General features: G+C 40.0%; 1 protein-coding gene across 1 annotated transcript in view; it reads right to left on the bottom strand.

Moving 5' to 3' along the window:
* Positions 1-24,299, bottom strand: part of Uvrag (UV radiation resistance associated) — a 274,073-nt gene that overhangs the window by 22,331 nt on the left and 227,443 nt on the right. The window contains exon 13 of the mRNA XM_013014162.1: positions 9,480-9,571. Coding sequence (XP_012869616.1) covers positions 9,480-9,571 — 92 coding nt within the window. The remainder of the gene's footprint in view (positions 1-9,479; positions 9,572-24,299) is intronic.

Here is a 24,299-nt window from a genome sequence, read left to right as displayed (position 1 = left end):
GGCCTCCATCACTGTGGTAAACTGCCCACTGAAGCTGGGGCTCAGGTGCTGAGAATGAACACCACATAGGAATATTTCTGTGCGTGACATGATCCTTCAAAACATTTCTTCAGAACATTTCATTGTTTTATCTGTTCCTTTAGATAAGAAACTAAACAACTGTCTACTAGCCAAAGGCAGGGAAATCTTATACATTTGAATCTCCCTTGTCTCTTGAACAGTACTATATGCAGGAAGACAATGAGTTGCCAAATGCATGAGTAATACTTAATAATACATTATATAGTTCTTTCAGTTTATAAACACTTTTATAAACATTATCTTATTGGTTCCTTACAGTTATGCTTGGGAAACAGGGTGAAATGCTATTAATTTCACTTAAAAAAACCTAATATTTGTGGTGTACTGATGACTCCCATCTATAATCCTAGCTACTCAGGAAGCTGAGATCTGAGGATTATGGTTCAAAGCTAGCCCAGGCAGGAAAGTCCATGAGACTCTTTTCTCCAATTAACCAGCAAAAAGCCAGAAATGGGGGTATGGCTCAGATGGTAGTACCAGCCTTGAGTGAAAAAGCTGATACACCTCAAGGCCCTGAGTTCAAACTTCAATACACACATACACACAACCTCCCCACAAACAAAAACACAAAACAACTGATATTTAGCTACCATAGAAGCTATATCCCAGTTATAAGGGAGGTATAGGTAGGATCACAACCTGAGGCTGGCCCAGGGAAAGAAGAGATCCTATCTGAAAAGCAAAGCAAAAAAAGGGGTGGGGCTGAAGACATGGTTCAAGGGTTACAATACCTGCCTATCAAGTGCAAACCCTGAGTTCAAACCCCAGTAATATTTTAAAAATACCCCCAAAACTGATACACAAAAACAATTTTAAAATAATGATATAGCTAAAATAAGAACCCACATTTTCTGTTCCCAAACTCTAGTGTTCCCTCCTTTATGTCACACTGCCTTGCATGATGATGTTAGTTTAAGCTTACATTCAGGAAAGAGTCACAATTTCCACCAATACAATCAAACGGAGTGCTTGGAAATACTGCTTTTTTTCCTCCTCCTTTTAAACCATATCTTACTTTGAGAAAAGAACCAACTATTCATGGAAGATAAAAACTATAGGCAACTAACCTCCTTTTTAGATCACTCATCCAATCCCAATGCCTTCTTTCCCCCTGTTCTTGCTTTTTAAGCAATAGAGCTAGAACAAATAAGCATTTTTTCTTTCAGTGTTAAGACTCTTAAATTCTTTTCCAAGTCTTATGACTTGCAAGTTCCTTTCTTCCTGAGGTAAATGGGGTAGGACAAGCAACAAGGATGCTTTCACCAGAACCATTGCCTATACTCAGACCCATTGCCTATACTTAGCGTTGTCTTCCCAGTGCTCTCAATGATTCTGGTGGGTGGAAGACGATGGGGCTGAGATAGGAGATCTGCTGAGGGGCAGAGAAGGAACAAAATGACTACCAGCGTACACAGGCCATCTTCTACCACATCATGGTGGAGAACAGGGACCCAGAAGCCTGGGTTTCTGGCCCCAGTTCCACCATCGATTATCCTCTGATCTTGGCAAGTCATTTTGTTTTTCTGAGTCTCAATTTTCTGACCTGAAAAATAGTGCTCATGGTCACGGCCCTACTTCCCTCATCAAGGTGGTACTAGCCTGAATAAGAACCAAAAATTTATGACATTTTCATAAATCATAACTTTTAGAATATGCAGAGAGTAAGAATGCAAGTGCTAAAAATGTTGTAGGCAAACAGATCTGCAGAAGGCCTCAAAAGGACTTAGAGAAAGTAAGTGGGAAATGGTGGTGATTTTGAACCACTAATGTACAAGAGACTATGAGCCACTATATAAAAATGTGACAAAAGCCAGGTGTCAGTGTGGTTCATGCCTAAAATCCTAGCTACTTAGGAGGCTGAGATCTTATGACTGTGGTCCTAAGCCGGCATGGGCAGAAAAATCCAAGAGACTTTTTATCTATAACTAGCAAAAAAGTCATTAGTGGAGGTATGGCTTGAATGGTAGAGCACCAGCCTTGAGTGGAACAAGTCAAGTAAGAGTGCAAAGCCTTGAGTTCAAGCCCTAGTACTGGCACAAAAAATGTGAACAAGAACCATATTTTATAACTATTTCTAAGATGACTACAGAATTGAAAGAAAAACAAAACCCCATATAACAAAGATTGGATTTAAATTTTAAAACAGATATAACACCTATGATTCATTTATTCATTACATTTTTATAATAGCTACCATTTACTGGGTATGACTAAGTGCTAGGCAGCATATTATGCACTTAAAGACTTAATCTTATGGCACTATCACCAAATTGGCACTATTATCTTCCTCTTATAGGTAAAGAGGATGAGGCAGACAATCCACATCTGCCTGAAGTCACAGACACAGTAAGTGTTGGTATTGATATTCAAATTCCCAGTCTTACTTGTTCTATTTAACTGGGCCACTGTTTCATACCCCAGTCCTCAAACCCCACCACACAGTTCTTATACTTCAGGTCCATTTAAAAATGTCATCTCTGGAGCCCTCAAGCTATGAAATAAAGGGCTGCTTCTCAGTATTGGAGATGATATATTTCTTCCTTATTTCACTTTATACATTCTATTACTTGTTTGTTACTATTTCATTCAAGGAGCTATAAGCCCCTTGAATGCAAATTCAAGGGTTGTATTCCATGAAAATAAGAGAACTGATGACTTCTTCATTCACTTCCCTGGTGGCAGGTTGGAACTACAGAGATGAGTAAGATACATCCAAGCTCAAGTTGCTCACAAGTCTCAAGGTTAATATGTGGATGCAGAAGTGACCTAATTAACTGAGGGAACAACTTTGTGTCTAATGTGCCATTGTGCCTGACCACAGAGTGGATGGATGGATAAGGGAAAACATGGGCTGGACTGAGAAAGCATCTCCATAGGGCAGACAAAGGGGTGGACTATTTTGGGGACTGGGAACTCATCAACTGAAGAACTGAGATCAGAAATGAGTGTTATGTCTGTGGGTCAGTTGAGTCAGACTGGGAGGGTGGTGGGAACATAATTGAGGCACTGTCTGGGGACTCGGATGTGAGGTCCCATCATACAACAACCATAACACATCATCTTTTCAGCTCAGTGCTGGGCTTATCATCTTTTGGCAGCCATCATCAACAGCTTTCGAGTACATTCTTCCCTGAACATAACTCAGCACAAGCGGCAGATCTGGACAGGGATGTCAACTTGGACTTTAGACCACTTCGAAGTCAGTAGAAAAAGAAAGAAAAATGGAATATTTAAGTGGCATTCTGATGACTTTTAACCAAAGTACGCAGGAACACAGGATCTTAGCTGAAATTCTGCTTTGCAAAACTGTGATGCTTGCCCATCTAACTGGGTTCGTGATCCTGGGATGAGAAATGGGGACTTCTTTTGGAAAAAGCTGGTATAAAACAACTGTGAACTGGGTTCATGCTACAGTGTGTGTCAGACAAAAAGGGGTCAATTTTAGGATGAATCAGGTAGGAAGATGCTTCTAATATTGGTTAAAAATTTTGTGATGTGCAAGAAAAGAATAATTTTGTTACAAGACTTTTATCTTTTCTTTACAAAACAAAAAACCCCCAGCTGTCCTATTAACACCAAAGCTTCACCATAAGGAGGAACTCAGTGAATGAAGGTGCTGATCTTCAGCCAGTTTGAAATCCTCAATACCAAAGAACTAACAACAGTGTGCCTCCACAGGGAGCAATCTGTGAATGGAAATGACCACGTGGAAAATGGGAGTGTGGCCTTCCCCAAGAGATAGAAGAGCCTCCCTTAGGAGCTGAGTTTTTTTACCCTTTGCCCTAAGGAGCACAGGCTGGGGAGGGTAACTCCTCAGTGTAAGGCTGCTTTCGGAAATTCTCAGATTTCCTTGGAGGCTGGAAGTGCTTGTTTCAGCTTTGTTTAGATTTGTAACTTCCAGCCTGACTTCCTGCAGTGGTCTTGACTCAGAGCCATTCCATAGCATTCCTTTTCCCAGTACTTTGCTTGGAAAAATAGTAGCTTGTTTCTATCAGAGCTCCATAAAGTGGCTATTACTGTTCACTCCTGTTAATGTGCTTGGCACAGCAGGTATTGAAGGGCACAATGGAAATGTGTAAGTCTGGGGCATAATGGATTTTTTTTTTTTTTTGGTTCCAGTCGTGGGGCCTGAACTCTGGGCCTGGGCACTGTCCCTCAGCTCTTCAGCTCAAGGCTAGTGCTCTACCACTTGAGCTACGGCACCACTTCTGGCTTTTTTTCTTTTTGCTTAAGTGGTGCTGAGGAATCTAATCCTGGGCCTCATGCAGGCAAGGCAAGCGCTCTACCACTGAGCCACCTTCCCAGCACGTGCTCTACCACTGAGCCACCTTCCCAGCACGTATAATGGAGTTTATATCAATGCCAGGTAACCTAAATTCTAGTATTACTGTGACAGGTTCATGGGTCAACCATGATCAGAAAGTCATTTAATTTCTCTATACCTAAGAATTGAGGGTTACTGGAAATTATAGAAAGGGTAGTCAGGCTTCTGTGAGGAGCATTTCGATGTAAATATTTTGGTTATACTGTCTAAAGACATCTCAGAAAAAAGGGGCCTTATCTGTGTGGTTTCAGTAATTTGTTCCTCATAATACCTTTTCTAATTTTATGTTGTACTCATCTTAAAAAAAAGATTGGAAAATTACATAAACTTTTTCATACCCAGGTGTCTGTGTGTGTGTGTTGGTCCTAGGCTTGAACTCAGGACCTGGGCACTGTTCCTGAGCTTTTGTACCATTTGAGCCACAGCTCTACTTCAAGCTTTTTCGTTGTTTAATTGGAGATAGGAGTCTCATGGACTTTCTGCCTGGCCTGATTTGGAACCTTGATCCTCTGAGCTCAGACTCCTGAGTAGCTAGAATCATAGGCATCCTTCCACCCTCCGCTTCTCCCACCCCCCCTGGTCTTTATTACTAAAATGAATGTATACTCTAGCTTTGCCAGTAAAACCTCTGTGTGTGTGCCTTTTCTTAAACTGTTCTGTTTTGATGAAGTCCTAGGATAAGGAGGAAGATGTAGGATGATGTGGAAGAGGGGTTGCGGGATGAGGAGACACAAGTGGAGGAGTAATGACAAGAACTTTGGACAGAAGGAACAGTAAATAGGACAGCTCAGTCAGCAAAGAGCTGCCATGTCACTAAATGAAGACCAATGTAGCAATGACCACCACAGTGGAGAGAGTGAGGTCACATGAGGCAGGGGACAGGAAGCCCATGGAGGGGGGAAGGGGAGTCTTAGAATTATCTCAGAATGTGATGCCCAGTGAAGCTACAGAGTAGTTAAACCATATGTAGAATTTAAAAAGCTCACTGCTCCTAAGGAGAATAAGTGGATGGGACAAGAGTAGAGTCAGGGAGATGAATGGTGCTGGCCCTGCTGTCTGAATTAGGGAAGGTGGCAGCCTAGACTGGGTGGTGATGACATAGGAGGTGGGAAGCAGCCAGAAAGATACCTATGGTTATGTACCTGGCAGGTAGACATGGAGGGTTTGCTTATGAATGTGATTGGGTTTGGTAGGGATAAAGAAAAAAGAATCAATGATAACTTCCCAGAACAACTAAGCATACTGGATGTCTGTGCTGGGAGGAAGAGGATGGGAAGCAGGACAGCTGAGGCGGATGCCTGTGACACTGTAAGGAGTAGTGTCCCGATCATTTATTTATTCATTTATTCATTTATTTAATTTTGAGATGGTGGGAATGAATGAGAGGAACACAAGACAGAGAGAAGCTAAGATGGAGACCCAGAAAGCTGTGCCACTTGGCCATCGCGTGAAATGAAAGAAATATGCCAGAGGGAGAAAAAAAACATTTCAGATGAGGAAGCCAGGAGGAAGAACTGTGGAAGTCAGTAAGACTATGTTCCAAGAAGAGCGGAGGCCTTGGAGACACTCGACAGGATGAGGTCAGAAAAGGGACCTTTGGGTTTGGCAGCAAAGCTCAATAGGCTCCTGGCTAGATAAATGGAACCACAGCAGAATGACAAAAGGAACCAGACTGCAGTGAGGTAATGGGGTATTAAACATCAACTTAACAGAACATAAAGAGATCTGTAATCATTACAGAAATTGAACCAGTAGTTAAAAATCAACACTGCCCCAACAAACAAAGAGCACCAGGTTTTTGCTAAGTTCTCTGAGACCTTCAAGATACTGATAATTCCTATCTTCTATAAACGATTTCAGAGAATAGAAGAGGAAGATCCTCCATTTAGCTCATGGCACAGACTGTCTCATGTTTGGTCTTGTGAAAGCCAAGATCAGAAAAGGATTTTAACTAAAGGAAAAAAATTATAGGCCAGTTTCATTTCACTTTGCAGATTTAGACATTCTAAAAAGTTAGCAAACAAATCCAACAATGTAAGGAAAAAACTGCACCATGACAAATAGAGACAAATATGGTTTTACCTTAGAAAACACACTAATTTCAATACATTAGCATGCTATAGGAGAAAAAATATAGTATACTTCCAATAGATTCAGAATAAGCATTTAATAAAATTAAAAAATATATATTCATGATTTAAAACCAACTTTTAGCACATAAGGAAAGGAAAAACTTCTCTTCATTAAAGGGTATCTATTAGATCTGTAATAAGCACAGTCTTTAATGGTGGAAAATTAGATTTTGTGAAGTCAAGGGCAAAGCAAGGAATCAATGTTGCTTCTATTTCACAGTAAAATGCAAGAAAAAAGCTGCAAAAATGGAAATAGCACCGTCACTGAAATTATAACTGTATACAGAAAATTTAAGGGCACTAAGATAAGCTACTGTAATCACTGTTAGTAAGGCTGTTTTTTAAATAAAAACCAGTGGTATTCCTGGACGTAGTCACAAAAAAGTTGAATAGTATAATAAAACATCGATAATAGTAGAGAAAGTTGTAAGGTACCTAGGACCTAATAAAAGATGTATAAGATCATTGTGAAGAAAGTTATAAAACTTCACAGAGGCGTGTTAAAAAATGACTAGACACCATGTTAGTAGGAAAACTTGTAAAGCTTCCAAATCACTCAAATGATTATATATAAATATAATATATAACTAAATATATTATATACATATCTATAATTTGCTAGACAGGAACTCTATCACTTGAGCCACATTTCTAGTCTTTTCTTTTTTCATTATTATTTTCTGGGTAGGGTCTTTCATTTTTGCTCAGGGCTGGCCTCTGACTGTAATCCTTCTACCTATACCTCCTTAGTAGGGGAGTTTCATGCCTAGGCTGTTTGTTTACATAGGATCTGGCTAATTTTTTTTTTTTTTAATTCTAGTTGGCTTCAAACAGTGATCTTCCTGATGTGTGCCTCCTGAGTAGCTGAGATTGCAGATGTAAACCACCATACTCACTTTAAAACAAGATTCTTAAGAAAAGGCAAGAGTTTTGAAGAGGCACTTAGTAGAAGCTTTTCCCTGAAGGTTAGCAAGAAGGTTGGGAACATTTTCCTTTTCTCTCCTATGAGAGTCTGGCTTAGGAATGTCTCTCCATCCTCTGGCTAGAGGAGGACTCTTCTGTTGGTGACTTAGAAGCTCAGCAGGATCTGGGTAATTTTGGCTCAGGTCTCTTGCAGAGGAGCCAGCCAAACACTCTCTGCTCTCTGCAGTGTGTTAAGGCTTCCTCTGCAGGGGAGGCAGTGGCTCTCCAGCTCACGTGGTGATGGTGAGAGTGAGTTCAATTTTGAGTGATATCTTCCTAAGCCCCTTTTATTACAGATCTAAAGCCACATTTTCCAAGTGGCTTTATCAGTACTAAAACTGACATTTTGATTGTACTAGTCTGTCTTTTGTATCCTCTCTCTAAAATGGTTCCAAATGTCAGGGGAGAGGAGAGTTGCATCTTTCAACTTCAATGACAATGATAAAAGTTATGTCTCATAATAATTAAGAATGTGGTACTAGCCCAGCCCATGGGCAGACAGATGAAACAATGCAGAAGAACAAGGGATCTGGAGACAGAGAGTTGTATATTAGGGAACTTGGAGCTTGAGAGAGGAGTCATGATCTACCAGTTGGAGAAAAGATAGTCTCTTCAGAAAATGAGACAGGAATGATCTTCCATTAGTATTGAGCAAGCTTCACTTATTGACTCATCAGGTAGTGCTGTGGGCTGTCCCTTTCTTCTTTATTTCAGGTAATTTACCAATTGTGTTAGGAAACTTTCCGTTTCCAATCAGACCATAACTTCCTTGAGTGCAGGGAGGAGCTGGATACCTCTCATCACCTCCCAGAGTGCTTAGCTCAATGTTTGCTTAAAACGAGTTCTGCCTGCATCCAGATGTCTGAAACCTGTCATTTTGAGACTCAGACTGGACCAAAAACAAATTAAAAATGTCAGATGTCACTTTCTTATAATCCTTAAAGCCCATCCTTATAGAAGGAAAGTTTTATTCCTTCCTCCTCACAGTTTTTCTACCTCATACCTTGTTTCATCCTCATAACTAACCAGAGAGGAGCAGGGAGGAATTACAAATAAGAAAATCAAGTTTCAGAGAGGCAGGACTTCACATTAACCCAGCAGATGAGAACAAAGGTCTGTGATCAGAATCTCTCTCGCCCCCTCTCCCTCTCTCCCTATCTTACCTTTCCCTCCTTCCCTCCCTCTCTGTATGCGATCAGAATCTCTTTTTCTCTGTTTCTCTGCTGGTACAGGGACTTGAACTCAGAGCCTCACATTTTCACTAGGACTGTTTGCTCATGGCTGGCAGTCTACTATTTGAACCAGAATCTCAGCCCAGCTTGTGTGCGTGCGTGCGTGCGTGCATGCATGCTCTAGAACTGGGTCTTGTTGGTTAACCAAAGGTAAGTGTTACCTGGATTTGTCTGCTTGGGCTTGCTCTGAAGCTTGATCCTCAGATCTTAGCCTTCTGAGTAGCTAGGATTATAGGCTTGAGCCATTGGAGTCTGGCCAGCTCAGCTTTTTGCTGGTTAATTGGATGGAGATGGAGTCTAGCAGACTTTTCTGCCTCAGCTGGCTTCAAACCTCAATCCTTCATCCTTGTGGGAAGCTAGGATTATAGGTGTGAACTACTGATACCTAGCTTCCCTTGTCTTTTCTCTCTCTCTCTCTCTCTCTCTCCCTTCCTTCCTTTCCTTCCTTCCTTCTTTCCTTCCTTCTTTCTCTCTCTTTCTTTCTTTTGCCAAGTCTTGAAGATTCAGTGTCTGTCTATTCAACTCTCCAAAGTTCTTTGTTCTAGATGTCCTCTCCCTCAAAGGGTGTACTACCTACTTACCCAGCCAAGCTCAGAACTACCCAAGTAGGATAGTACCCTTTCCCTTACTTCAGACATCTTGCTGCAGAAGGATATCCAGAAGGCTAGTGAAGAGCAACATGGGAGTCAGGGAAGTCTCCCAGGTTCACTACCTACATGAAAGATTCTGGTTCTCAGAGATACTCACCACCTGACCATCAGCCCATGCTCCATGAAGTTTTTCAGGTTAGGAAGGGTTTGCCTCAAGTCTGGAGTCCCTAGTCCATGTTGGTATCTTAGCTGCAAAAGGGAAGAATAGAATTAGAAGACATTTTGGCAGATAGTTGGCAACAAAATAGAAAAGTGAACTACTCAATACTTTTTTGAATTCTGAAAGAGGAGATGTAAATGGATGATCTCCATTATCAAGCACCCTCTTGGGATGGTATTTTTCTTTATCTACTGTTCCCTTGTGTGCTAAAAACACGGTGTCTGTATACTTCAATGGCTCAGGTATCTGGTCTTCTAGTCAGTTCTCAGAGCATGGGAGGGTTTGCTAATACCACTTCCAAGCACACATACCATAAAACCATAATTTCATTTTAGAGACAGTGGCTTTCTTTGTTTCTCTAGCACTTTCCTTTGTGCAAACAAGGATAGGACTATCTTGTACCCATCTCTGAAACCATCTGTCTGTCTGGCATAGGCAATGTATAGAAATCAAGCATTCGTCCTTTTTTTTTTCTCTTGTAGTGGAGGTCTAAATTCAGGACCTCAAGATTGCTTAGCTTTCTTGGCTGATTGGTGCTTTTACCACTTGAGCCATGACTCCAAGCTGGCTTCTTGCTGATTGTTTTTGGAGTCTCACGAACTTTTCTGTTTGAGCTGGCCACTGTGATTCTCCAGCCTCCTGAGTGGCTAGAATGGTGCTGGGCAGGAAGTCATTTTGATGGGGCTATGCTTTATAATTTTCTTCAGTCTCTACCTCTCTTCTTTGTCCAAAATCAGAACATAGAGCTAAGAAGCTAGTAGGAAGAAAACTATAGCTCTCCCTCTCTTGGGACTATTTCTGTCAGTGGCATTAAAAAAAAAAAAGAAGTATCCTTTATACCTTGGTGTTTAGTCCTACCTCCTGGCAGTTTCTCACTAGTTTCTCACTATTTGCTTCCTCACTTGACCATAGTGGATGGGCAGACACACACAGTGCTCACCTACACATTAGATGTGTAGAGACTGTAAACCATACTCTTGCATCTTTTCCAGCCATATACTACATTTAAAGATGTTTATAAAGTGTAGATGAGATTGAGTACATTCAGTATAGCATGGCCCTAGATGAAAGTTGGGTGTGTAAACATGAAGGGGTATCTTTCTTGTTTTACTTTTAAGTGCTTAAATTTAAGGGTGTCTAAGTAAAACTTCAAATATTTTCTTTTCTTAAAAATTAAAAACTAGGCTGGGAAGGTGGTTCAGTAGTACAGTGCTTGCCTCCCATGTATGAGGCCCTGGGTTCGATTCCTCAGCACCACATAAACAGAAAAAGCTGGAAATAGTGCTGTGACTCAAGTGGTAGAGCGCTAGCCTTGAACTGAAGAGTTGAGGAACAGCGCCCAGACCCAGAGTTCAGGCCCCATAGCCAGCAAAAAACAAAAGCAAAAAACTAATGAGCTGGGTACATGTGGCTCATGCCTGTAATCCTAGCTACCCAAGAAGCTGAGATCTGGAGGATCATAGTTTGAAGCCAGCCCTTGTAGAAGTCAGAGAAATTCTATTTCTGATTAACTAACAAAATGCTCACTAGGGGTGTGGCTCAAGCAATAAAGTATCAGCCCAAGCAGGAAAACAGAACAGTGAGGGCTCCAGGCCCTGAGTTCAAGCCATGGTATTGGCATACACAATGAAATTAGAACCATTTCAAGCCTGCAATCCTAGCTACACAGGAGGCTGAGATCTGAGGATCATGGTTCAAAGCTAGCCTAGGCAGGAAAGTCCATTGAAACTCTCATCTCCAATAAACCGCCAAACAAATGGAGCTGTGGCTCAAGTAGTAGAGCCCTAGTTTTGAGCACAAAGCTTGGAGACAGTGGCCAGCCCCTGAGTTCACGCCCCAGCACCGGCACACACACGCAATGAGAACAATTACTAATAAGAGTAATTTTTCTCTTGCATAATTCTATTACTTATTTGATTTCTGTCTGTCAGTGACTGAAAACTAGCAGAGAGATTTTGGTATCTGTGAATTGAAGCCCAAACATAGCATGGGCTCTGCAGCCTAAATGAACAATGAATACACACGTTAAACAAGGAGGCAGAAACATTCACTGACTGGCCTACACATTGAATAAGCCCTATTCTAATCACCAAGAGTAAGATACTACATCTCTACTCAGCTCTAAAATGGAAATAGAAAAAGATGGAAAGGCAGGTGGTGCTGTGGTTGGCTCACGCTTGCACCCCTAGCTACCCTCAGGTGGCAGGATTATGGTTTGAAGCCAGCCTGAGCAGAAAGCTCTGTGAAACTCTTATCTCCCATTAACTACCAAAAGCCAAGCCAGATTGCATGGCCATGAGTTCAAGTCCCAGTACTGGTGCAGAACCAGCAACAACAACAACAACAACAACAACAGAGAAACCAAAAGCAAAAAGGTACCACTAATACTATGTAAACCAATCCTTTCCTTCTCCAGATGGGGAAATGGAAGTGTATGAAGGTAAGTAAATTCTCCAGGGCCACAGTGTCCATTACACAGATAAATTAAGCCAGGGCCACTTTCATAAACCATCCTACCCTCCATATGCCCCAAAGTATGAGGAGGAAATTGGTAACAGTACATGAGAAAGACAAGGAAAATATTATTTTCCTTTTTCAAATCTAGCTTGGTGACCTAAATTACCTCCTGAGATTTGCTAACCTTGAATTATAAAATCTACTCCATATTAAATGACATCATTTCTTGTTTTAATATAAAAGTATTTCTCCATACATTGATAAAAGCAAAATGGCCGATATTTCAATATGACATTCCTGAATTCATTGTTTCAATAAAAAAGTGAAATTGTTTACACATGGCATGAAAATTTCACCTGTGATTCATACTGAAAAATATTAAATATTAAAAAAAGCCAATACTAAAGTAACAACAAGTGCTGTGTCTCTGAGCCAGTACTTAGTCAACTGTAGGCCCCCATCCCCAGGCTCCACAATGGAGCTGAATTCTTCTCAGAGACCATAATGAAAGTTTCTCCCCAGGTTTGATTTCAACCAAAAAAGGGAAAATGCTAACCTTTGAGCCGCCACCCAGGTTTTAACTCTGTAATTGCTGTATAGCCCTGTATTTTAATCACAGGATTTTTACAGCTTAGAGACACCTTGGAGCCAAGCATCAGTGGCTCACACCTGTAATCCTTGCTACTCATGAGGCTAAAAGCTAATGATGCTAGTTTCAGGTTAGCTTAGGCAGAAAAGTCTAAAAAACTCTAGCTTTAATTAAAAAAAAAAATCAGGTTAGAGGCTTGGCTCAAAGAACCAACCGAACAAGTATTCTGAGCAAGAGCTTGAGCCACTGAATTCAACCCCAAACTTGCATAAAACAAAACTAATATGATATTGATCTAGGTGTATCATATATATCAATATCGGATAATTTATCAAATCTATTTTTCCTTTAGAGACTCTCTATCCTATCATCATTCTAGCATTCAGGTTAAGCTTAAACTTGGTGCTCAAAATGGTTAATTACTTACTAATTGGAGTGGGACTCAGAAAAGGAAGAAAAAAAATGAATAACTTCAAAGGAAAAAATATTAAGTATATTGTTCACTTCTTTTAAATGCTAAAGCACAGACATATGTCAGTATCTTCAAAATAATTACACAGGGAAATGGAAAGATTGACGAAGTGGGTGGTCGGAAAAGCTGAGTGACAAACCTAGCTCAACTTCGTGGCCATGTGCAAATTCCTTCTTTGATTGGGCTAGTTAAAAATTTTTCCAACTTTAACAAAGGAGGAGGCTACAATGCTTGATAAGAAATGTACTCATTATCTTGCCCATGTAATTGTAACCCCTCTGTACAGTATTTTCACAATAAAAAAAAGTTTTCCAACTTTTTAAATTAAGTCCTTAAAATTTTTTTGGTGGTACTGGGATTTGAACTCAGGGCCTCACACTTGCTAAGCAAGTATCCCACCACTGAAGCTTTTATTATTATTATTACTTTATTGTTGTTTTAGAAGTGACATACAGCAGGGTTACCTTTACATACCTCAGGTAATAAGTACATTTCTTTCCTTTTGCTTACTGTCACCTGTTCCTTCATGCTCTCCCATTCCTGCCCCCCATCTCAGCCCAGGAGTTGCTTGGTTCACTTCCATCAATGTTTAGTGCAGCTGGTGGGCCTCCTGCTGCACTTTTTCCACAAGCTTTCCACTGATTCTGTGCCCTCCCCCACCTTCCCTCAGATGTGCACATGCATACACCATATATAAAGAATACAGAGTCATCTAAAAGCAAAAAGACAAATTAAGAAAAGGTCCTTTGTTTCCTTATCTTTGGAGTTTCAGTATGCATAATGGTTTATATTCATATGAAGAGGCACTTGGGTATTACAACTTGGTGTTTTTTCCTAAGACTATCTATCCTCTTTTAGTCTCTTTTTGAGCTGGTTATTTTTAAGACATTAGGTCTGGGCTGGCCTGGACTGCACTGATTCTCCTATTTGGGCTTCCCTAGGTTGCTGGATGACAGGCACCCAGCAATGGACTGACAATCAGTCTAGCAAACCTTTACGCCCTCACACCACAATCCCCCGATCGCCACTTCTCCCTCTCACTGGGCCTGGGCTGTGAAACTGAAGAGTTCTTTATCCTTCTTGTTAACAGTCATAGCTGATTCCAGGGCTCTCAGGAGAGAATAAGAGAGAACAACTCCAGAGGCAGCTGTGAAGGACAGCTTAAAAAGAGGCAGTTCTCTTTTCACTACAAAATCTCAATGCAGCTCCACCCAAATCCATGTTCCACATTTCTCTAAACCTGGAAGTTTAAACTTGGACACTGCCCTTGCTTCTGACCCAGGCAAATAAAATATTGCTTAGGGTCTAACTGCCTCAAATTAGTCTCTGAAATAAACACCTTTGGTAATAACTTCCTATTGCACCACCAACCAGAGTGTAAGCAATTTTTAAGGGGAATTTTGGTTTCAATTAGCTTGAAGTTCAGCTTTTTTCTCATTGGTACAGGATTCTATGGAAGCAATTAATTTTTTTGTCTCACTTAATGCTTAGTAGGCAACTAGGGTGAAAGCTACATGTCGATGATAAATTAGCTGGGAAGTAGGAGAAGCAATGTTCAGTGATTTCCTTGGAGAACTTAACATGTGGTATTGTCTAGTAGCAAAAGAGAATCCCATATAACAATAGCCAGGAGGATCTGGCTTTTGAGTTACTGGAACAAGCAGAAAGAAAACCAGAGCAAAGAGCACATCAACCTCAATAGACAACTACAGCAATGTCAATTCCATTAACTATCTTGTTTTTCTCTCCCACACCCCTTTTTATAGAGAAAAATACAGCATTTTTCCAAAGCCACATGCTGGTCTCATTGCAAATCACTATACACCCACTGTGAGTTTCACCAAATAAGACAGATCAACTACAATTCTACACATCTTCTGGCATGGAAGTAAGCCATGCATGCTTAATGCTGCTCTGACTAGGTGAGACCAATTGCAACCCTATAGGTCATATTTAAAAATAAAACATGGTTGTACTTCTGAGAAATAAATGCTGAGTTCTTCTTCCTATTGAGCTGAGAAGTCTAATTTAATATCAAAGCACTCCATTTGATTTTTATTTTTTAACCACATAAATTTTCCAGGCCAGGAAAGACTCTGGGGGTTCAGGAATAATTTTGTCATTTAGGATTTGGCAATGGTGAAATTCACTTTGGACAATGCACATGTGTGTGTGTGTGTGTGTGTGTGTGTGCGCGCGCGCGTGTGCATGCACGTACACACACACACACACACACACCCTCCTCAAACTCCATTCATCCATACAAGGCCACTTATTGAGAATCTTATTAATTCCATATGGTGCTTGAACTAAGCAGCATGGTATGTTTGATACAAACCGTCTGTTACCGTGAGGGAATGTGGATGAATATGATGCTTCAATAAAGGTTACTAAAAGATCAACACTTTCGTGATGGGATTACAATGAATTTGACTACAAAGAGAATTGGTCTGGAGGAACTGAAAAATAAGAAATTAAAAATGTACATATGCATCAAAGACTTAACTTTAGAACTCAGGCTTATGTAGTCAAAGTCTCTGCAGTTCTGGTTACCAATATTTCACTTCATTTTTAAATACTAAAGTTTCAATGACATGAAAAACTAGATTATGAGCTTTACAAAAAGGATTCCATCATGTCAAAAATAAAATCTGCCTTTCTAGAAGAAATACAACTCTTTCAAAGATGTGGAAAAACTACTTAAAGCATATTTAATATAAGCAATAATGTTGTTTCCTTTAGTGAGTCATTGCAATATATACCTCTGAGGAAAAGAATAAAAACTTGATTATGAGCCTCCTGTTGCAAAGAACAACTTAAATATGTTCCCAACCCCATCTACAAACACTTTTGTCAGTGTTTTCCAGTAAAGATATATTGTAACATAAACACCGGATATGGCTAAAGCGTGCCACCATGAGGTCTAAAGACAGAGTACCAAATCTAAAAGCTCTACGGTCTAAGAAGTGGAAAGGCTCCTGCCATTCCTCTTCCCTGCCACACTTATAGCTGCATTCACAAGTAAGGAATTAGTATTAGAGGCAAGCCAGGTGCAGTGGCTTATGCCTGTAATCCTACTTGGGGTGGGAGGTTAAGAATAGGAGGATTGAGGTTTGAGGCCAAGGCAGGCAAAAAAGTTCACATTTCAACTAATAAGCTGGGCATATTGGTGTGCTCTTGTCATTTCTATTACTTAAGAAGTGTAGACAGGAAGATTGTAGTCCAGATAGCCTGGGCAAGAAGGGAAACCTAAACACTTCAAAAAATAATAAAAGCAAAACAAAAAGACTGGGGGCAAGGCTTATAAGTGATAGAGCATCTGCTTGGCAAAAGTAAGCCCATGGTTTTAGAGATTCTTGTGTATGCTCAAGTGGACTCACTGCTTTTGCCTCTGTTGAGGCAGCATACCATGGTGGAAGCATGTGGCAGAACCCTGTTAGTCAGGAAGCCTAAAGAGATGATGAAGAGACAGGAGTCCCATAATCCCCTTCAATAGGATTCCTAAGATGTACCTCAAAGCTCCATCTCCTAAAGATTCTACTCTTTGCCAACAGTACCACCTTGAGGACCAAATCTTTATTACTTGGGACATTTAGGGCTAGTCACTAAATTATTGCTATACTGAATATGCACTACTTATAAGGTTTGTGTGGTATAACGGAATATTATAAAACAACTTAGCTTAGCCTTCTGTAAGAACAGTGGGTGGTAGGGATAACTTTTAAAATGGTCATTATCACCCTTATGGTGTTACTCCTGATAATTTTTTTTGGGGGGGGGTCCAGTCGTGGGCCTGAACTCTGGGCCTGGGCGCTGTCCCTCAGCTCTTCAGCTCAAGGCTAGCACTCTACCACTTGAACCACAGCGCCACTTCCGGCTTTTTTTTCTTCTGCTTATGTGGTGCTGAGGAACTGAACCCAGGGCCTCATGCATGCAAGGCAAGCACTCTACCACTGAGCCACCTTCCCAGCCCACTCCTGATAATTTTATGTGTATAGTAAATATAGATTAATTGGGTGGACCTCACCAAATCACATAAACTCCTTCAAAAGTAGTCTTCTCTGGCTGATAGAAAAAAAAAAAGTCAGAGATCTGAAGCAGAAGAATGGCTTGAATCGTACTGATGTGCAAAAGAATATGGATAGCTGCTAGGGCCAAAAAGTGGCCCCTGAGTGAAAGCCAGCAAGTAAATGGGAACCTCAGACCCACAGCTGAAAGGAAATAGATTCTGCCAACAATTCCAAGGAATTTAGGAGTAGATTATTCCCAAGAGCATCCAGATAAGAGTCAAGCTTGGCCATCACCTTGATTTTGGCCTTTATGACCCTAAGCAGAGAAATCAGTTGAATCTACCCAGACTGCTGACCACGGAACTTGAGATAGTATGAGAGCTGTTTTAAGTTGCTAAATTTTTGACAACTTGTTATGAAGCAAAGCAAACTAATACAGGTGGAAATTACTTCTGAAGACATCAGGGGAGAATTCATAAGAACATGACCTGAGCAGTTCCTTTATGGACAAATAATACTTAGATGTGGAGAGATTGGGGGAGAGCATTCTGGAACACTTTGAACAAACATTTTTGTGTTTGTATCTATTATGCATCAGGCACAATGGAGCTAGCTCTAAGTAAGAGAATAGAGCTTTTTAGTTAGCAAGCAACGTTTTACATGCTCAATGTATACCTGATATACTATATAATGGCTAATTTAAGGGCTCCTGGAGTAGGGTTTGAAAACACTGAAGAATCATCCCTAGTTTTATTTTCTTTTGGGAAACCAAGTTCCTATTCTCTATAGGTTATTCTCTAAAATATTATTAAGAATTTTGTCAAGCTAAGAGTCAAATTTGGATATTCAAGTCATGGAAGACAGATTGGACAACTTAAAACCACACAAATAATTGGCTCAGAACAGAACAAAATTAAAGCCCAGCACTAAGTTATCCTGCGCATCAAAAGGGGACAGCTCAACATGTATAATAATCTTTTTAAGTATAATAGTTGCAACAAAAATCACTTCATAAATAAGAGAGATATTTACTATTATCATTATCAGTATCAATTAGACAACACTTGGTAGACAAGAGAAAAAGTTAAAAGCCATAAAAATGAAAAATAGACCAGGTGATCATTTTTATAGATTATTATATATAAAATATCCAAGCAAAATAAAAGAAAACTCAGCAACTACAAGATAGTTCAGTAAAAAATGAAAAATAGTATTATTTTATATAAATAGCAATGAACTAGATTATATGGTACCAGTATAAATAGCAACAAAGATAAAAAACTAGAAATGAAAATAACAAAAAAGACAAGCTTCATATTAAGAAAATTTTACTATTCCAGGGGCTGGGAAGGTGGCTCAGTGGTAGAGCGCTTGTCTTGCATGCCTGAGGCCCTGGGTTCAATTCCTCAGCACCACATAAGCAAAAAGAAAAAAGCCGGAAGTGGCGCTGTGGCTCAAGTGGTAGAGTGCTACCCTTGAGCTGAAGGGCTCAGGGACAGCGCCCAGGCCCAGAGTTCAGGCCCCACGACCAGACCCCCCCCCAAAAAAAAGAAAATTTTACTATTCCATTATAGAAGGTCTTATTAATAAGTAGCAATTCACCCCCTGGTGAATTGCTAGGAATATATTATAAAGATGACATTTCTCTATAAACTAAGTATTTACTATGTTTTTTTTTTTAAACTTGAAAACAAATTCCAAAGACTAGATTTTTATGTTGATGAGTAAAAGTACTTCTACAGCATTTTAGGCCATATTTTATCAATTAATTTAATCATAAAAACTTTAACAAAGGGCAGTATTATCTTCATACTACAGAAGACTCTGAGGTGCAGAGAGATTAAATAATTTACTCATACAGTCTTTATACAAGACCTACAAGATGATAATAAATGTTTAATGGCAGAGAAGTTACCATACTTACTCTTAGGTAAGTATGATAGTACTTAGGTCAGCACCTAACACAAATCACATGCATGATAGTTAATACACATTTTTTGGGATTGAACACAGGTGCATATGCTTGCAAGGCTGGTGCTCTACCACTTGAGCCATGACTCTAGCTTAAAATACCTTTTTTGGGGGGATTGAATTGTAAATTGCAGATGTGAAATGCAATTTCTTTACTTGAATTATGGAGAGTAACTGTAGGAAAAACTTTCATAAGGCATGGGACCTATGCCCTAATTTGACATGAAGTAAGCTGAACTGGGTAGTTAAACAGTGATCTTCTATATGAAAATTATCACTTTCACATTTACTCCCTTGTTAGCTTCCTTTTAAAATTTGTATTCTAGCTAGTTTCCCTTTGTGTGTGTGCTGGGTTTGATCCCAGGACCTTGTGCTTACTAAACAGATGCATTACCACTTGAATCTATGTCTACATCCCTTCTTTTGCTTTAATTCTTTTTCTCAGGCTAACCTAGGCCATGATTGTGTTTATGCCTCTTACAAAGCTAAGATGACAGGTACATACCACCATGCCTAGCTTATTTGTTGACAGGAGGTCTAGCTAACTCAATCCTCCGATTTTTCTCTCCCAAATTGCAAAACCTTATTCAAAGTTAGCAAACACCTGTATTCCCAGCACCTAGGAAGCTGAAGCAGAAGGACTGAGATGTTCAAGGACAGGCTGGGCTCTTTAAAGAGAACCTATTTCAGAAGAAAAACAAACAGCAAGAAGAAAAAGTAAAGCCAGTTCACAGGAAATGGCACAGTCAAAATAAAAAACTGACAATGTCTTGGGTTGTAATTCTAGGTTTGATGGCTACTACTTGTGGTGATCTTGGGCAAGTCACTCAATAACAGCCTCTTCTCCCTCTAGTGCCTGTCCTATATAATAAAATAATATCTGCTTCATATAGTTATTGTGTGGGTAAATTAAAATGCTTTATGTAAACTTCCCAATAGTCTGTGAATTACAATTATCTTACAAATGTTAGTCCTTGTCTCTTTCCTTCAATAGCTATTTGTAAGCTATTTATCGGTTTTCACACTAAGCCATTAATGCTATACTTTTTCTATGTCATATGTTATTTGTTTTTCTTTCTAACTTCCTATAGCTAAGATCATATATTGCTCTTATGGTACTTGATTTGACCAGGCATGTCTAAAAAGATAAGACTCAGATTCACTATATATATATACACACACACACACACACACACACACACACACACACACACACACACACAAAACATATCTCTCTATATAATGTATGTATGTATGTGTGTATATGTATACACACACATATATATGTTTTTTGGTGTGTGTGTGTGTGTGTGTGTGGGTATGTATGTGTGTTGGTACCGGGACTTGAGCTTGGGCCTGGGTGTTGTTCCTTAGCTTTTTTCCTCTATCACTTGAACCACACTTCCACATCCGGTGTTTTGCTGGTTAGTTAGAGATAAGGGCCTCTCAGTTTGACTGCCTGGCTTCAAACCTTAATTCCCCAGATCTCTATCCTGAGTAGCTAGGATTGAAGGCATGAGTGACCATTGCCCGCCTTATTATATGTATTTTTAAAGCAAATATGATACTCATATTCATGTTTAAAACAGAGCTTAAAATTAGCTATGTCAACTAGCTGTGCTAACCACAAAGCTAGTTGTTCTGCCTTCAGTTCCATGAAAGCACAGATAAGACAAGCAGCTAGAACCACGTGTTCATCCAGTCAAGTCGCTGAACACTTTCTAGTGCCAAGCTATGGACTCAATTACAAAGAAGAAAACAGGCAGTTCCTGCTTTTAAAGTAATCAATGTAATGAAAAAGGTATTTAAAAATCCAAAGCAGTTATATTCAAAACAGTATCGATTAAAGAAAAATCTAGGATCTCAGAGGAGGGACCACTAACTAAGTCCCTGGGAGATATGGAAGTTTGAGAGGATAGATAAACAGTATTCCTCAGAAAAGACACTGCACTTGCAAATAACCACAAGCAAGAAGAAACATGTGATCAGCAAGGAGCTTGGTATAGGGGAAGCAATGCAGATTCCTAGAGAAGTAGCAGCTGGGATAGGGAGCCCTTAAGCAAGGCTCCAAAGGGATCTGCTTAGGCTCAGATCATCTGGAGTGGAGCATGACCTTCAAAGGCACTTTGGTTTTAGGGCTCTACAGCATCCCTGATAATCACTGAGCCTCAGCATGCACACATTATTGTGATGACTTACTGACTTAATTCACCCCAGCCTTCTCACTACATTGTTTGGCAGCTGTTAAAAATGTGATCTCTCTCATGAGCTAAAAACCTTCCCTTTCTGATCTGTAACCATTTTTATTAATTCAGTACCTCACCAGTTTAACTTTACTGCCCTCCCCCGCCTTTCAAATATGAAGATAGCTATCTCCTTCTCTTAGATGCTTGATGCTTTTAACTTGTCTGGAATAACCTGCATTTCTAGGCTTATCAATAAGTTCCATTACACTTTCATTCTCCATCAGATTAAGCTGTTACAGAGCCTCACTAAGGAAATTTCAACAGAGAGGGACCCCTGATTCCCCAGTGAGTCTTTGTTTTGTCTGTGTCTCTCTGAGTGGTGCAATATGTGAGAACATCAGTTGTTGTTTGCCAAACTGTCATGCCAAGATCCCAGCCTCGCTTGCATGACACTGTGTCCCATTATGGGTCTACAATAAAACATCAAGTTGCCATTTTTGAAAGAAGCCTCAGACATCCCTTGACACAGTTTATGTCATGCTACTCCTGGAACATCATTCCTCATTCTTTCCTGGCCGATGTGGCTTGAATGTTTGTGCTCTCCCAAATTTCTATGGCGAGTCCCTGTTCTACATTACAATGGTATTTGGAGATGCAGCCTTTGGGAGGTAATTATGTTTTGAGTGTGGGGCCCTTGTGGCAGGATTAGTGCCCCTGTAAAAAGAGGTGGGAGAGAAATGCTTCATCTGCCTATCTCTTTTTAATATTGTATCTATTTACAGTTCATAAAGCCTTCAAAGTATTGCCATCTTTGCTTTTCAGACAACACTGAGGTTCAGAGGATTACACAATTCTTTAGGTTAAACAACTGTCCATAGGTAAGATGATACTCAAACACTGGTTTGATTTCAAGCCCGTGACTATCAGCACTGCTGCTCCCACAACATGCTAGGTACTGTATATTATGGATAAATACTATAGAGACGCTACTATTGCTTCAACATGAAGAACCAACCTCCCTCCCTCCCTCCCTCCCTCCCTCCCTCCCCTCCTTTCCTTCCTTCCTTTCTTCCGGGCACTAGGATCTGAACTCAGGGACTTACACTTGCCAGGCAGGCACTCTATTTTCAGATATAGTCTCATGTCTTTGTTTTGCCACTGAGGTCTGGCCTCAGACCCCCAACCCTCCTATCTATGACTTCCACAGTAGATGGGCCTGTGGGATGTATTCCACCATGCTTGCCTTATTGGCTGAGATGGTGTCTTGCTAACTTTTTGCTATCTGGGTTGGCCTCCCAATCTCCACCTCCAAAGTAGCTGGGATTACGAGTGTAAACCCCTGTACCCAGACCCTCCTTTAGTTTTTATTGTAGCCATTGGACTGTGATGTGCCTTGGTGTGTGTGTATGTTGTAGTTAGTCCACTTTTAGTTTCCTGAATCTATACATTTAAGTTTTCCTTAAAATCAAATTAGGAAAAAAATGACCATTTTATCTTCTAAAAATGTCTTTGTCCTCATTCTTTTTTTCTTCTGATCACATATGTGCCAGGTCTTTCCATACTGCACACCACAGCTACCTAGAAATCTAATCAACATTTCTTTTCTGTTTTCATTTTCCTCCTCCTCCTGTTGCTTGTTTTCATTTTCCTCCTCCTCCTGTTGCTTGTTCCATCGGCCCTTGGGGCTTTAATTATTTAATTTTTACTTATTATCTTTTCATTTTTGTTTATTGCTTTATCATTTAAATTCACTGAGTTGACTTTGTCATCTCTGTTTTGCTGTTAAACTTATCTAGAGATTTTATTTTAGATATTGTTTATTTTTCAGGTTCCATTTGTTTCTTGCTTTTTTTCTCATTTAGAGTCTGTTTCTCTGCTGAGGATTTCCTTGTCCCCCAGGATGCATGGGAGATTGGTTTCAAGATTCCAAAATCTACAGACAACAAAACTTGTGCATGTTCAAGTCCAATGTATGCTATGGCACAGTATCTGCATCTGACATCACCTCTAGTTCATTTCTAATACTAATACAAGTACTATATAAGTAGCTATCATACTGTATTGTTTAGGGATTAATGACAAGAAAACAAAATCTTGGGGCTGGGAAGGTGGCTCAGCAGTAGAGTGCTTGCCTTGCATGTATGAGGCCCTGGGCTTGATTCCTCAGCACCACATAAACAGAGCACTGTGGCTCAAGTTCAAGCCCCATGTCCTCCCCCCGAAAAAAAGTAGTATTCAAAGAAAAAAGCATGCACATGCTCAATATAGATGCATGTTTCTTTCAAATGTTTTCCACCCATGGCTGGATCTGTAGAAGTGGAACCTATGGATATGCAGGACCAACTATATCTACTTTGATTAAAAGCCTATTCTTCTATATCCTTGATCATCATTATAATAGTTGTTTTAACATTTTCGTCAGCTAATTCCAACATTTGGGTCATCTTGGGGTTGGTCTTCATTGATTTCTCTTGAGAATAGTTCAAATTTCCTGTTTCTTTGTATGTTGAACAATTTTAAGTTATATCCTAGACATTGGGACCACATTGAATTTTTAGTTTAGTTTAGCAGGAAATTAACTTGGCTAAACTCAAACTGCCAACTCTGTCTTCCTTATAGCAAAGGTAGGGGATTTTTCAGAGTCCAGACTGCATGAGGGCTCAGTTAGAAATTTGGGCAGAGGTTATATATAGAAGATGGGACTCCTTTCTCTAGTTCTCAACTTTATATAATTTCTCCTTTTATTTCCCAGTAACTGTGGTTCCCTGGAATTCTGTTCTCCAATGTTTCAAGACCTTACAGACTGTTAGGTGTCTAAAAATTTTTCACTTTATTTATTTATTTAGGCTGATCTTGGGGTTGAACTCAAGGACTGGGCACTGTCCCTGAGACTTTTTGCTCCAGGCTAGTGCTCTACCACTTGAGCTATAGCTCCACTTGACCTTTTTTGGGGGAGTTAATTAGAGATAAGAGTTCACAGGGGCTGGGAAGGTGGCTCAGTGGTAGAGCACTTGCCTTGCATGCATGAGGCCCTGGGTTCGATTCCTCAGCACCACATAAGCAAAAAGAAAA

The sequence above is a fragment of the Dipodomys ordii genome, unplaced genomic scaffold (assembly GCF_000151885.1).
Source record: "Dipodomys ordii isolate 6190 unplaced genomic scaffold, Dord_2.0 Scaffold22, whole genome shotgun sequence".
Lineage (NCBI taxonomy): Eukaryota > Metazoa > Chordata > Mammalia > Rodentia > Heteromyidae > Dipodomys > Dipodomys ordii.
The sequence above is the reverse complement of the archived record's forward strand: the minus strand, read 5'-3'. Positions and strand labels throughout refer to the sequence as shown.